The 16851-nt window shown below is 25.3% G+C and overlaps 5 protein-coding genes across 5 annotated transcripts; 3 read left to right on the top strand and 2 right to left on the bottom strand.

Moving 5' to 3' along the window:
• Positions 1–792: 792 nt before the first annotated feature.
• Positions 793–1873, top strand: MKS88_003732 (uncharacterized protein; the record flags this gene model as incomplete). The annotated part of the gene is made up of 2 exons (XM_067216851.1): positions 793–1610; positions 1819–1873. 2 exons carry the CDS (start codon positions 793–795, stop codon positions 1871–1873), a joined length of 873 nt encoding a protein of 290 aa, XP_067072544.1.
• A 76-nt stretch (positions 1874–1949) lies between these two features.
• On the bottom strand, positions 1950–4606 carry MKS88_003731 (SURP domain-containing protein; the record flags this gene model as incomplete). The annotated part of the gene is made up of 7 exons (XM_067216850.1): positions 1950–1992; positions 2186–2322; positions 2420–2474; positions 2728–2861; positions 3120–3545; positions 3727–3885; positions 4550–4606. 7 exons carry the CDS (start codon positions 4604–4606, stop codon positions 1950–1952), a joined length of 1011 nt encoding a protein of 336 aa, XP_067072543.1.
• A 1467-nt stretch (positions 4607–6073) lies between these two features.
• MKS88_003730 (CPW-WPC family protein) lies at positions 6074–7987 on the top strand (the record flags this gene model as incomplete). Its single annotated transcript, XM_067216849.1, has 8 exons — positions 6074–6089; positions 6238–6293; positions 6425–6441; positions 6946–7073; positions 7235–7265; positions 7390–7465; positions 7736–7816; positions 7943–7987. 8 exons carry the CDS (start codon positions 6074–6076, stop codon positions 7985–7987), a joined length of 450 nt encoding a protein of 149 aa, XP_067072542.1.
• An 886-nt stretch (positions 7988–8873) lies between these two features.
• On the bottom strand, positions 8874–10607 carry MKS88_003729 (uncharacterized protein; the record flags this gene model as incomplete). The annotated part of the gene is made up of 1 exon (XM_067216848.1): positions 8874–10607. The coding sequence occupies one exon, from the start codon at positions 10605–10607 to the stop codon at positions 8874–8876; it is 1734 nt and encodes a 577-aa protein (XP_067072541.1).
• Positions 10608–12621: 2014 nt separating this feature from the next.
• Positions 12622–12891, top strand: MKS88_003728 (anaphase-promoting complex subunit 11; the record flags this gene model as incomplete). The annotated part of the gene is made up of 1 exon (XM_067216847.1): positions 12622–12891. One exon carries the CDS (start codon positions 12622–12624, stop codon positions 12889–12891), a length of 270 nt encoding a protein of 89 aa, XP_067072540.1.
• Between the last annotated feature and the right edge of the window lie 3960 nt (positions 12892–16851).

Here is a 16851-nt window from a genome sequence, read left to right as displayed (position 1 = left end):
ATAACAACTAGTTTAAAGGAAATGAAAGCAATGCAATTCAATAAAACGTTTTATTATATTTTCTTATATTTTTTTATAAGTATTGGGTGAATGAATGTGTATGTATTTGTAGGGGGGTTGATAATTGGCGAGACTCCTTTATTATTTATAACACCTTTAATTCTGACATGCTTTACCATATGTCAAAAGAAATAAAACTTTTGTATTTCATAAATTTTCATGAGCGTTGACCATTATAAATTTCCAGTGATTCGCTTTACTTTTGTTTCACAGAATACGCGTACGATATGGATATGGGTACTCATATGTATATATATGCATGTAAGGGGTTAAAAATATTTTATCTTCTTTAAGTGCATATTATTCATATGTATATCCATATCTATATCTATCTATTTATATGTATATATATATATATATGCAAATGTGCATATTTTCATAATATATGTACTTTTTAATTTTTTTCATTCCACTTATATGCTTCTTTAATTGGTGTTCTTTAAATCAATCCTTTATTGCAAATTTTGTTTATGACCATAACAATTAATTTTTTTAGCATTTTTTTTTTGTACATAATGCACCTGCTTCTTCCTCGTAAAGTGTGCAACGTTATGTGAGGATAGGTATATACATATGATGAAAACATAAAAAATTATATATATTTACACCAGGTGGGAAAGGAGGAAACCCATTTATTTTCCTTATAATAGGCATGAAATAGAGTAAGTTACTTCTATCTTTTCACCCATTCCCTTTTTTTTTTTTTCTTTTTTTCAAAATATTTTTCGTTAAATGCCTCGAGGAGGTCATAAGGGAGGTTTATTTCCAGTAAGTGGAGTAAAATGGGGAATGCATGAACGAGTTAAAAAGAGAGGATTATATCACAATAGAAGAGAAGATATTTTCACACCTCGATGGGGATATAGATATGAAAATAGGAACATGAAATATTTGCCTGATGGAAGTTCAAAGTCATTTGATATTGATGTTTCTAGAGCATGGCCTAATGAGAAACCTCGTTGGAATTATTTTTATAATATTAATGAAAGCAGATATATATGGCCAAGTATATGTGCACAAAATCCTGATATAAAAAATTATATTTTAAATGTTTTAGAGAGCACTGAAAATAGACATTTTAGTGGTATTGGTTTGGAAGAAGTACAAAACGAACAAGGCAAAAGGCGAAGAAATGATTACATTATGAATAGTATGAATGACGTAAACGATATGAACATTGCGAATAGTGCGAGTAGTGCGAACAGTAGATATAAGAACTGTTATTTGACCAGACTAGCCAACGAATTTAATAATTCTATATATCCACAAATTGAAGTTAACTTAAGTAATAAATTGAAAAGAGGAAGAATTCAAAAATTATATGATATAGTGAAGGAAGAAAATATATGGAAAACAACACAACAAATAAAAACTACACAAAGTGAAAACATTTTTCCCTATGTTGATGACAACTCTACCTTAATTCGTGAATTGCCTTTATCCGAAATTTTATATACAAAGAGCAATTTACGTCTAAATGTCAGAAGACATCCTAAGTGGATGAATGTGCAGTTTTTAAAAAAAAAAGTAAAAATACCGTACTTGTACAGGTATTCCTTTAAAAACACAAATATGCATGTATATCATTTCTAATTTGATCGCTTCTTCAGTTGTATATAGTTTTATCATTTTCCCCACTTATTCATTTATCTGCTCCTTGTTGTTCTTCAAACTCATCCGTCTTTGAATGTCCGTCCTCTACTATGACTACGTTGAGTATGAGTTCATTATATTATTCATCCCTTCTATTTTCTACAGGAGACGAGTAGCCAGAGAAGAGTTACAGAAAAAGGAGTTTGGCTCATTCTTTTAAAAACGTACATACAGTACATGTGTACGTAAACATATATGAAGAATATATGAGCTTGAGCAGAACATCAAAAAAACATCTACTTCTTTTTAAATCCATGGAGAATCATTTTTGCACGTTCTCTGTATAATACAAATAAGCAGAAAAATTATTTTTCCATTATTAAATTTCAAAATGGGAATAAACTGCTATGTACATTTCTTAAGCATGCGTTAATATACATATATACACATACATATAAACATATACACATATGTATGTACGTATATATATACATATATATACGCACATATGCGCTTATGGATTGCTCGGTACCTTCTGTAGTCTTGTATCATTTTAAACTCGTCCTTATCCTCGGAGTTATTCTCATCACCTCTAATATCAGGAGCTATGTCGCAAGAAGTAATTTTCTGTTCATCCAATGTCAGAATAAGTTTTAGGAAATCTGTGGACTAAAAAATGCAGGTAGACATTATAACTCACTTTTCTTTTTTTCTATATTTGAGCATAAATTTTTTTTTATAAAATGTATGATTATTTTATACTTACGGTAACATTGATTAAGTCGCTGTCTGAGACGTTTTTGTTACCTAGCACCTTCTTCCTAAAAGGGGGAGTACAAACACATATATATATATATATATATATATATATATATATATACATATATATAAATATATGTATATATATAAATATATGTATATATATATGTACATGTATATAAACATACGTGTATATATGCACAATGATGTTCGGGCGCATATCCATGCGTGTTCTTCAGTTTAGATGGTTAACTAAGGAACTATTTTAATTTTTCCTTAAAGTATGAAAAAATTTGCAATGATATTTATTATTACGAGAAATATTCATATTCCTTTGACCCATACTGGAGGTACTTTAGCTTTTCTATGCACTTTATAAAAAGTCGCATAGAGAGAATGGATGATTCACTTTTTGTGCTTGAAATTTTGTCCAGGACGTCGTCGACCTCCTGTAAAAGGTGAAACGTGTGAATGTACATATGTAAGTACATATATATTTGCATAAATACATACATACATATTTGCATAAATACATACGTACTTATTTGCATAAATACATACGTACTTATTTGCATAAAAGCACACATGTATATACACATATTACATACGCATGCAATATAAATATGTAGTTCATATCACGAATAGGTTCATATATATATATATATATATGTTTATCCATTTTCGGCTAATGTACAACGTATTATTACTGATATTTCTTCCCCCCTGATGGCTTCCTCATCCCTTTTTTTTTCATCGCTTTCTTCATCTGACTGCATATATTTCATAAAAAGTGTTGAATATGATTGATCTTCTTTTTCTTTTTCCTTTTGCTTTTCTTTTTGTTTTTTTGTTTTTTCATTTCCATCCTTAATATTAATCTTTTGTTTTTCTTTTAGCATTTTTGTTTTTGTCTCATTTTTAGCTATTTTCGTAATTTCTAATTTATGAACATATTCAAAAAGCTCTCTTAATGGTTTAGGTATAAAATATGGATACTTTTCTATAATCCTTTCCTTTGCGTTTAGTTTAACAAACTGATAGTATTCATGCAGTGGATGATCAACAAGTAGAAAAGGAAATTTTATTAGTAGCTCGTTGTCTAATTTTAAGTAGAACTCCGCGATATCGCTCTCCTGTAAAGCGGAATAGCGCACACACACAAACACTCATACATATGAGTACATAGACACATACACGTAAATCTAGTCATACACATATATACCTACACGTGCATATGGATCCATACGCACGCGTAACACGTTATTGTGCAAAGTCTTTTTATTTTTTTTTTTTCTCTTTTCCTATGTGTATTACCAAATTAGCGAATACTGCCGTATACTCGATGATCAGTTGTTCCCGTAAACTTTTTGGCAAACATATGTTTTTCTTAATATCAGAAAGGTATGAAGTAAAGATTTCCTTTTCATTTTTATCGTAACATAAACCATAATTTTCTTTTGTTGTTTCGTTATGCTAAAATTTTAATGCACATATTTTTTAGGGGTTATCGAATAAAAAAAAAAAAAAAAAAAAATGTAATAAATATATATAATTTTACTTCAAGTGTTTATTATTTTTTACGTGGCTTTTGCTTGGTATAGAAAATTTTAAAATGGTATTTATCTGAGTACATAGCATAGCCTAATAATACTTGTATTAGACTTAACGAATATTCGATAAGTAAAAGTGCAAAAAGACGGCCCTTAAAGTGGTAGTAAAAAATGGGACTTGTAAAAGTACACATCGTCATAAATTTTGTGGCACATACTTTTTATAAGTGTGAAAATGTATGTGCATTATTTTGTTTTTCTTTTTTTCATATTTTTACATTTTTTGCATTCATTGCTTTTTGTCCTTTTTTTCCATTTTTTCTTTTTTTCCATTTTTTCCATATTTTCTTTTTTTCAAGTTTTTCCATTTTTCCTTTTTTTCCATTTTTCCTTTTTTTCCTTTTTTCTTCTTTTTTTTACTTTTCTTTCTTTTCTTCCATTTTTTTTCTTTTTTTTACTTTTCTTTCTTTTCTTCCATTTTTTTTCTTTTTTTTACTTTTCTTTCTTTTCTTCCATTTTTTTTCTTTTTTTTACTTTTCTTTCTTTTCTTCCTTTTTTCCTTTTTTTGTGTTTTATTTTGTGTTTACGTTGAGGTAATTTAATATGTCAGGAGGGGGTTCGTTGTTGAAACAATCTTTACTCATGTTCTACTCCAAAGCTCAGTTCGTATAAATCAGCCAAAAAAAAAAATAAGATATAAAATAATGTGTAAACGCAAAAACATAGTACAAATTTTGTAAGTATTTTTAAAATGATAAAAGGGAGAAAAAGAAAATAAGAAAAGATAAAAAAAAAAAAAAAAAAAAAGAGGCGTATTTTCCTTTGACTTATAAAAAAAAATGAGAAAATTAAAATGTACTTGAATAAAAAAAAATATTTTTAATGGTAAACCGTGAGTGAATTTTTTTTTTTTTTTTTTCATAATATATCCTTTTCAATGAGAAAAAAAAAAAAAAAAAAAACGGTGCAATTATGTATAAGTAAATTTTAGTCATACAATTAAGTGCATAGTCACAAAGTACGATTATTTTTTAAATTTATTTAAAATAAATGTAATGCTATATGAATTATAACTGTAAGGGTTCAAATATCTTTTTAACCTTTTATTCTAAGACTTGTGCTATGGTGTACAAAAATATATATTGTATAAGGGTATTTTATATGCACATACATGTACATACATACATACATATACATACATACAAATACATACTTATACATACAAATACATACATATACATGCATATACAATGTGCATATATCTCTTTTTTTGGCGGGAGAGGACTTCGGGGATAAAAATTGTAACAATGTAAATATTTGTTGTAATAAAATTCTTTGACATATTATGTTAAAGTGTTATAAGCACTGCTTTCTACTGTCTACCTTGATTTGATTCAATTGCATGACTTTTTATTTTGCTGTTAATGCTTGATCTGATAACGTGCTCGACTTCACAAATTTTGTATGTACACTAGTGTGTACTAAGTAGAATAAAATTAAATGTAAAGAAAAAAAAAGAAAACATAAAATAAAACAAAACAAAAATAAACGTGTGAACAAGTGAATGAATGAGCTATTTTTTCCTTACATGCAGAAGTGTGAAGATTCGTACTTTAAAAGTACTATTTTGTTTAGAAAACTTTCATGTCTATTTTTTTTTTTTTTTTTTTTTTTTTTATTTAACATTTTGTTCATTTTAGCTGGTTAAACTTATCCAATTTGTGTTTATTGGAAAATTCTTAAAATACTCTTTTTTTTTTTTTTTTTTTAAATTTAGTTTTGTAAAAATATTTTTTTAAAATGAATCTTTTTCAGTTGTCACTCTTTTTGTTTTTTTTTTTTAACATATCCCATTGCATGTGGCCATGGACCAAAAAGAGAAAAGCAGGTAAAATAATACAACATAAAAATGAAAAGCAGATGACAATGACAACAAATGAAAAGCATACGGCGAAAAATGAAAAACGAATTACAAAAAATTTAAATAAAATAACAAAAAATGACCTTTTTTTTTTAAAAATTATTTCCCTCTTGCCCATTAACGAATCTACCTCTTAAAATAATACAAATTTGCAATTTCTTTTTTTTTTTTTTTTTTTCAAGTGAATCAAATGGCTATTATAAAAGGTTTGCACCTAATTCAACCGTTTTGTTTTTTCTGCTTTGTCCTTACTTTTAAATAATACATCATACACTATCCAAACTTTTATTTTACGCCTTATTGTGCATTATATTTTTATGCTTCATCTTGTATTTTATTTTTGTACTTTCAAAGATATGTCAAAAGAGATCAAAAATAAGGCTAAGTCACTCCCAAACCCAAAGGACATTGTACTATGAAATTTATTCGTTTTTCCGCTGTTGCGTTATTCCATTATTTTAATTTTTTTTTTTTTCTTTATTTTTTTTCAAAAATGTTTCTTCCCATAATTTTTTTGGTTCACTTAAATCCATATTAATAGTCAAATAAAATTCACAAGTAAAATGTAAAGAGGAAGACTAATCCTTTAATCTTATTCTTATATTCTAATAAGAAGCATATAAAATAAGTTCCATATACGTAGTATACATATATACTGTTTTATCTGTTTGTGCCTATAGCATTTTTTAATTTTTTTCATGCTGGTTTTGCTGTAACTGTGTGCTAAACGAGGGCTTCATAGTGTGTATACAAGAGAGCTTCCTCATATATATATATATATATACACATACTCATATATACATACACATACTCATATATACATACACATACTCATATATACATACACATACTCATATATACATACACATACTCATATATACATACACATACTCATATATACATACACATACTCATATATACATACACATACTCATATATACATACACATACTCATATATACATGTGTACATACATACATGTACCCATACATATGTGTAGATCTACTCATGCAGACATGTGCCCTTCCTTTATTTTTCTCCTATATTGCATTTTTTTTACTAGAATAGACAACAAAGTTTTAGACAAACTAAATGAGGATATAATTAAGGAGGAAAATTTAGCTAAACACAAACCCCATGTTTGTGAAGAGCCAGCTTATGAAAGGGATTATTCATATTTATGTCCTGAAGGTAATTATATGAAGATAGGAAAGAATAATATCGAAATTTTTATTAACATTAAAATGTATTATTTGAAAGGAGAAGGTGTACATAATTTATTTAAAACTTTTGTGATGTTCTATTGAGTATAATAATTTTTTTTTTTTTTTTATTATTTGATTATGCAATAGATTGGGTAAAAAAGTCCAGTGATCAGTGTTGGTAAAAAGAGAAGATTTTTTTTTTTTTTTTTTTTTTTTTCATTTCTCATTTCTCATCTTTCCATTCTTTCTAATCTTTTCTTTTTCATATTTTTTGTATGCACCTATGCTATATATTTTACTAGGGGAGTAAATTATGACGGTCACTGCGAATCTTTAAAATATTTTCAAGATTACTCAGATGAAGAAAAAAGAGAATTTGTATGATTGCATATGAAATATAAGAGTACCTCTTATTTATTTTTAATTGTTTTATTAGCTATTGTTTATCTTTTTTCATAAGTGTCTAATGTGAAAGTGGACTCTTTATGCGTTCACTAGTGCGCTTATGTATATTTACGTGCATGGACAGGAGTGTATATTTATATATATATATATGTTTATACCCCCGTGTGTGCTTACATGTATCCACCCTTACACATTTATAAACTAACAAATACACATAATTCACACTCACCTTAACACGATCAGGAGCTGAACTGCTGTGTGCTATGGCCTAAATTAAAGAACATATCAAAAAAGACGAAGAAACGAGATACTTTGAGGGGATCGGTTAAATCATTATATTATACCCCTATCGATTTTACAGCTTTCGTGATAATTTTTGTTTCATTTTATCAGCAGATAGAACATAAAAATTTAAGTTCATTATAATAATCTTGTGTGCTTATTTTACAGATAAACTCAAAGAACGGAATAATTATAAAACCTAGATATATGTGAAATGAAAAAAGCGGAACATAAAAAGGGGGTAGATGATGAGAAGAAGCAAAGAAAAATCGAAAAGAAAAGATGCAAAAAAAAAAGATAAAAATAGAACAGTCTATAGAAAGTTACAAACCATATGGTATTAATACGAACAATAAGGAACTAATAAATTATTTGATCCTCATTTCCCGTTTTCTACGAAAATTGCAAAAAAGTTATTAACGATAGTTGGGAAGCTAAATGAGTTCTATTTTTTTTTTTTTTTTTTTTTAATCCATAACAACTTAAATTTTTGTTATAAAAATTGGTATAATCTAGTTTTTTATTTTGTTCTCAAGTTTTTACAAAAATGGATAAATAAGTAAATATATAAATATGCATGCATAAATATATACATATATATATATATATATATATAAGTATGTTTAGACGTATGTACATACACATGTATTTAAAAATTAAAAAGTATTTTCTTCTCAACTTTAAACAATGATGAAACAAAAAATTAACGTAACATAAAATGAACTTAGCTAGATTTATATCCTTTCTTCGCTATATTTACGTACAGCGACATACACTGGTATAAATTCATTTACATAAATACGTGTACATCAAGGCTAATTAACAGGATACGAACATTGAAAACTTTGGTAAAATTTTTATTTTACCCCACAAATGGGAAAAAAACACAAAAAAAAGATATGAAAATAGTGTTATATTTTTCGCTTCCTCTTTTTCACTTTTACCATTTTACAGTGTTATAATACTACAATTTCACAATATTACAACATTACAATTCTATAACATTATATCATTTTAATATTATAATTTTTCGTTTTCTTTTTTTTTTTTTTTTTTCTTTATCTTTTTTTCCCTCTTTTTTTTTTTTTTTCATTTAGACTTAGTTAAAATTTAGTTTTAGGTTGATCTTTGGTTGGAATTTAAAAAAAGGGACTTTCTGACCATGTTGTTGAATGTCAGGTACATCTCTGTCATTTACAAAACCAAAGACGAATGTGAGTAAACCTAAGTCATATATAAAATAACTCTGCAGATTACCATAACCTCCTTTCCTTACAAGTGAAGTTAAGGTTAGGTTCATATTTAATGAAGGGTTAAACCATGTATTCCTTTTATTCGTTACTTGTTCTGCTGTCATTTTTCTTTTTTCAAATAATCTTTTTAATGGACTTTGGTTTAAGTTATCATAACTGTTCAAAACTTGATCCATCTTTTCTTCAAACTGATTGACAAATTCATTCACCAACTTTTTGAGGTTATTTGAATCGTCTTGTTTAAGATAATCATAGATAACTAATTTATTTATTTCTTCATTAAATTTTTTTATTAACGATTTTTTTAAATTTTCTAATTTATAACCCTTTCCTATTAAATCCTTGACTCTCCTTACATATTGTTTATTTAAGACAATTTCTTTTCCATCCTTAATAATTTTTTTTTCTAATAATAACAGTTGCTTTACTATTTGTTTCCGTATTAAAGACACAAATCGTGTATGCAATTTTTCCAAAACAGTATCCTTAAATGTTGTTCCTGTTTGCTCAAGAGTTAATATATGAAAAAAGAATAGAGCGTTTTTTATAAGATTATTGAACAGTATACCATAATCTTCAATTATATTACCCATATTAATAATTTTTTCATATCCATAATATACATCATCAAAATAATTTAACGTTTTATTATACGCTTCTTCTATTACATATATATTATATACACAGTTTTGATTAAATGGGGAAAAATTTTTAAATATGTTCATTTGCTTAAGCGCATTTTCCATATCGTTTATTAGCAATTTACATTTATTTACATTATTTTTTTGCAATAAACTTAAGTTTAATTTATTTTGCTTCATTAAATATATATTATGCAAATTGTTAAAATTACGTTTTAATTCAATCATAAAATTATTATATAGTTTATTTAACTCCATTTTTTTGTTACTCTCACCTATCAAGACAAAATAGATATGCATATTCTTCCCTTTCTCATTCAGTTGATTTAAAAAATTTTCTATTTTTTTGGGTAAATAAAGGTTGGAAAAGTCCTTTTGTTTTTCACTCCCTCGCTGCGATACCTGCTCTGATTCTCCTTTTTTACCATTTTCTTTTTGGTAGGACTTTTCTATATATATATCATCAAGTGAGAGTGGTATTATAATACTATTTGTTGACTCAACGATAAGGTCGACCAGTTTTTCATAATTATATATTGTTTGGTTATTGTCTAAGAATTCTTTATTTTCTAACAAATCAATATCAAGCACAATATTTAAATTGTTATTCTTATCATATCCATACCATAGATCTAATTTTTGGTGAAACCCCAAATTTATAAAATTTCGTTTCTCACATGGAATGTTAAATAAGTGCTCTAAAACTTTTCGCTTATCATATCCTGTACTTCCATAAAAGGAAAATACATAATTATTTTTTTTTTCATTTTGTGCACCACTGTCTTTTATATTATATTTCTTTTTTAAAATTGGCAATTTGTCACTGTAATCTTTAGCTGACAGTAAATTAATGTATTCATATTTTTTTGTTGTTTTCTCGTGAGAATTTTGTACACAAATAAAAATTAAGTAAAATAATATGGTGTAAACATTTATCATTTCAATATTCTAATATATATTCGACATTTGAAATAAACATACTCATGATGCACACATGACATACACATAATAACGTATAGCAGCGGGTGTGTAGAATGTCTGCTGATATTTCAGAGCTGCTAAAAGTTAAGTTGGCGGACCAGATCCTTCACACGTACGCTTATAGTACGTATCATATGTACACATACATAAGTATACATATAAAAGCAGATATATGCATGCAAATGTGTAATAAACTTAAGTTACAGTTTTTATTAAGAGCTCCGTTTCATGTTTTCTTAATCTTTTATATTTTGTGGGATGTACAATATTCGTCTCTTACCCTGTGTTACATAATAATGCTGCAAATTATTTTCACTTTTTATAATATTATAAATGGCATTATTTTTTTTTTGTGCTTTATTACTTCTTTGCGTTTTGCCTCTTCTTTTTTGCCTTTTCCTTTTATCTTTTTTTTATTCTGCTCAGTTATTTTATTTTTTTTTTTCCGAATTACTACAAATTTTGTGGGATGATTTGGAAGCATGTTGCAATATGAACTTACGGTGTTAACAGTTGATATAAATTATTTTTTGAATGACTGAGTTCTACATTTTAATAAACGAAAAAATGGAGCGCAAAACGAAAAAAATTACAAGAAATGGGGTTTCATATAATTTAATGAAAAAGTGTTCAACGCATTATAGAAAACTTTTTAGTATAGAAGATGTATGTATATATATAATAAAAGTATAATTCACCAAAACAAGATGATATATTCATCTGCTCAAAATATCTTTTTTTTTTAAATAAACATGCGCTTTTATTGACTTAACGACAAATTAGGTATAATGATAACGTAGCTCACATATTATTCAGGACTAAGTGGTGGTTTGTTCGGTGTGACTGTATATACTGAAATTTTTTTTTTTTGTTTAAACTTGAACTAGTAGCTTGACCAGATGTTACGCTTAATTATTTCTTTGGTACCACAGTAAATTGATAAGCATTATAATTTTTACTTACATATATAAAAGTACGGATACATATTTGTATATACTCAAATGTGCATTTACATATGCACTTCTCTCATGAGAACGTTCCCTATAACTTAAAAAGAGCATAATTTATGGAATTCTTTCAGTTAAAATTTTGTAAATATTACTTGTGATATACATTATTACATTTTTTTTTTTTTATTGAAAATTAACATGAAATAATTAATAATTGTATAATATTTTTTATTACCTTTATGCCAATATGTACATTATTCATACGAAATTTTTTCTTCTTTATAATAGAAGAAAAACGCTTTTAAAATATGCTAAAATATTTCAGCTCCCCATACTAAAAAGTAAAAATTTTACACTTCACACATTAATATTTGCTTCATAATTTGAAACATAAATGAAAATATGTATAATAAGAATGGGAATATGCCCAATTCAAAAAAAAGGACAATTAGTGAACTCTAAAAAAGAGGATAATCATCAAGAAATTCCTTTAAAGTATAAGAAAAAATGCAGTTCCCACATTTGTATTAAGATGAATAAATATTAAGAACTCACAAAATTAAATTATGAACAGTTCATGTAATACAAAAAAAAAAAAAAAAAGATGAATTTCTAAGCAATATTTAGCTAGTTCAAAAATGAAAAATTGTAAAAATAAAAATAAATATATAATTCGTAAAAAAAAACAAAAGAAAACAGACTAAAAGCCCTTTAAAATGGTAACAAATATTAAGTGAATATTAAAATTGTACATTTTGGGGTATACCGTTTTAATTTTTATTTATATATTACGAACAGATTGCAATAAAAAATAATGAACTCTTTTTTTTTTTTTTTTTAAATACGAAAAATATTAAATACGGAAGTAATAACAACGTAAGATAATAAGTATACTCATATATATATATATATATATGTACCCACATTTGCTTATTCATATCTGCGTGTGTGGGTGCATGTAGCATACTTACCGTATGGATATGTGCTAAAAAAATGAAAAGTACAGGAATAACATTAGTAATATGCCGAAAGTTACTGTAAGAAAAATTCATGCAGTTGCAAGGTGGAAGTGGGTCGGATCATCCATAGACAGCGTGTGTGCTATTTGCAATAACGCCTTAGAAAACACCTGTACAAATTGTATTAGGCCAGGAAGTGGTTGCCCACCAGCTTTTGGAAAATGTGGTCATCATTTTCATTTACACTGTATGGAAAAATGGATGAGACAAAATAAATTGACATGCCCATGTTGCAGAGCGGACTGGAATTATGAAACGCAAGAATTAAATTAATTAAAATTTAAAACTAGGGAGAACGAAAATAATAGGAAGAAACGTACTGATATTCATCTATTCTCATTTGATATTTTTTTTCACCTATTTTTTTCTTTTACGCGAACATTTATGTTGTATAACAAAATGCGACATAATTTTAAGTGCTTTTCTTTTTATAAACGAGGTCGCATTTATATTATTCGTATTTTCCATTTTCCAGTGAAATAATTAAACACATAAACATATATATGCTATAGTCAAATATGAAAATATCTAACTCTAATTGTACACTGCTGAACAGTTTTTGGTTTTCTTTTTCGCTCATAAAAAAAAAAAATTTTATTTTAAAATTTCCATTTAAATTTTGGTTATTTCTTAACTTCAGTGTTATAAAAAAAAATAAAAACATAATAAAAATTAAATTTATTGATATATTTTTTTTCTTTTCTCTATTTCTTAATTATAAAGAAACAACCTTTTCAAATTAATTTTTTATTCGTAACATGAACCATTTTATTTTAATAACCATAGTTGATGTAAATTTGACATTCGCACAACATACATCTCTGTGCATGTACATTATGAGAAAAATGATGTTATACATAAAAGTTGTTGACCAAGTATAATAAAAAAAGCAGCTTTATATTTATAGAATAAAAAAAAATAATTATGAAAAACATTATAATCCTAGTTATTATTTATGCATTATAATTATATTAGGATTATACTATGATATTTTTATTTTTCTCTAGAGTCTTTTCCTTTTTTGCTTTTCTTTCAAAGAACTCAACAGTTTAAGTCCAATCCCTTTCTTTCACGTTTCTTTGCTATTTTAATTTTAGATTTTAATATATTTTATAAAACGAATTAATTAAACAACTCTAATTAATATTTTTACGTTTCCTTTTTCACGATATTTGTCATGTGCATAAAATAGATAACTCAGTAATGACATCGCACAGTTGATATAAAATAACTATATCTATATATGTAAATATGCAATCATACATATATGTCTATATATAGACATATGTATACACACATATATATATACATATAAGACATACGTCTCACTTTTGCGTATACCTGAAGTATTATTTACTCCATAATTCACCTCTTTCAAAAGAATACCCAATTAACGAGTCTGCTGTAATTGATGGTAAATATCTTATAGCTCTAACAAAAAAAAAACATTCAATTTTTAATTTTTGCAATATATGTAAACGATGTTTAAGTTTCGTATTTGTATATATAGATAGAATATATGTATGTACGTATGTATGTATTTATATGTATGCAACTACCTCCTTATAATGTAGTAAAAAATAACTCTATTCGATAGAATATACACATTTTTTAAGTATAGTTATTAGCTTTATTTAGATTTTGATTCATTAACTGAAATATACGCGGGATACATGCGTTAACATATATATACATACATTTATACCCATACACGTATGCACTCTATTTGTGTCTATCATCTTATAATTTCCCTTTTTTTTACAAATACCTTGCATTCTGTTTTTTTTAGTTTTTTTATAAAAAAAAAAAAAGAATATATGTAATAAATAACCACGTAAAAAAATACATGTTCATGCTATATAAAAAAAATTATATTTTCATATTAAACATAACTTTATGTGATAAAAGAAATAAATATAGGGGTTAAAACACTATTCTGTAAACGAGATTTACACGGAAATAAGTGTAAATAAACAAACACACATATGTTTATATATACGTACGTGTAGGAGTATGTATATATATGTTCATGCATATATATGCCTCGTTTTCCTTCATTTTGATACTTTTTTAAATTTCTCTTATTAACGCTTAGGATTAATACACGTGAACTTTGCTCTATGTAATTCTATTTATGTTTGTATATTTCATAATTTTGTAAGACAAAAAAAAAAAAAAAAAAAAATGTGTAAAATATTAGATGGACATAATTTTGAATAAAAAAAAAAAAAAAATAGAAATAATAAAAATTTTTATAAAGATTATTTTCAGGTATACACACAATTCAAATGTCATTTTGATTATACATTAATATAAATACTTAAATTTAAAAATATTTGTGTGCTTATAGTGCATTCTTTATCATTAAATTTTCATATTATATGGAAAAAAGGGTTAACAAACTGCTTGATTTAACGATAAAAACGTGGAATTACGATATTTGATATATATAATGTTCATATATAGTGTTATTTTCCTAAATAACTGGAAATGAATATCTATTATTTTTTACGTTTTGAAGAATATGGAATTTAAAAAAAAAACAAAACAAAATAAAACAAAAAAAAAAGTAATAATACACATGTGTTGAGCTTAATTTATAAGTAAATTTAAAAAAAAATTTTAAATCCTTATAATATTACGTAAAAATGTAAATGGGTATATAAAGAAATGTACATAAAGGCAAAAAAAAACAAAAAAAAATAAAATAAAATACATTTTTCTTTCTTTTTTTCTTTTTTTTTTTTTTCAATTTGCTTTTATACTTATTTTTATTTTAGTATTTAATATTGTTAATACATATTTCATTTAGTAAATGGAAATGCAATTATGAAGATGGAGAAATTTTTAAAAAATAAGTAACCTTTTAATATTTTTACAGTTAGAATATTTTGAAGCAAACATATTAGTAGAATTATATTTGTTTCCGAATGTAACTAGATACATATAAAATACCTTCATATTTTTAAAGTAATTTTTAAATCTCCCCTACATTCAAAATTTTATGTTAAAACATATCAAATGCAGTATATATACTTGTATATGTACATATATATATATATATATATATATTATATGTATATGCAAATATATGTAATATAAGCGTACATACATATATATTAACACTATACATTTAATACATATATTTATTTATATATACATATATATATGACACGTTTACATACATAAAATGCATTTCTAGTGTTAAATTTAAAAACGTTGCAACACTTATAACGTTTATGTAAATATTTTATACATATGTATAATATATCCATATTTCTATTTTTCATTTTTTATGAATATTTCTTCGCACACAAGTTTATGATTATTTTTACTTCCACTGATTTTTTTTTTTTAAATTTTCATAAATGAATATTTTTCTCTTTTTCTCCCTTTTTATTATTTTTTTCATAAATTTTTTCCTTTTCTTTTCTTTTATTATTTTATTTATTTATTTTTTTTTTTTTTTGAATTAACAAAACGTATGCGTTGGCATTGGTGTAAATAAAAAAATGTTTGGTCATATATACGTACATACATAAATATATTTAAAATTATATATTATTACATAAACATATAATATATATATATATATATATATACTACAAACTTGATCCATATATTGCTGCTATTACAGTACATTGTAGATATGATATATGCATAATAATATTTAATATGTGTTTATGTATTTTCCTTTTTTGTTTTTTTTATTATTAATGTTTTTTCATTTCCTTTTATAATAATTTAGTAGTACAAATTCTTTCTTTTTTTTATATAAAATTTACATACATTCATAAATGTGTTTAGGTTCATTTCAGTAAAATCGATCTTGTTTTTTTCTATAGTATGAAAAATTATTTTGGTTTATGAATCTTGTATTTGCTTGACATTTATATATATTTTTGAACTCTTTCTCTTATATTTTTTTTTTTATTCGCACTTAGTTAATATGAAGAATAATTTAATTTTCGAATTAACACATATATGTATATATATATATATATGAACATACAAACACATACGTTCACATGTATAGATAACGAATCACATCATACACTAATATACGTGTCGCATACTATGTAAATATGTATATATTCATGCGTAATTACATATATTTATGTGTTCGTACATTGCTAATAAGTATGTACATATATTCATATATATGTTATTTACTATTTTTTTTTTAAAAGAATTATGAGAAATCGCTACCTCTGTATATGTTTATAAAAAAAT

This window comes from Plasmodium brasilianum, chromosome 11 (assembly GCF_023973825.1).
Source record: "Plasmodium brasilianum strain Bolivian I chromosome 11, whole genome shotgun sequence".
Taxonomy (NCBI): Eukaryota; Apicomplexa; class Aconoidasida; order Haemosporida; family Plasmodiidae; genus Plasmodium; species Plasmodium brasilianum.
This window is presented reverse-complemented; position numbering and strand designations above follow the sequence as displayed.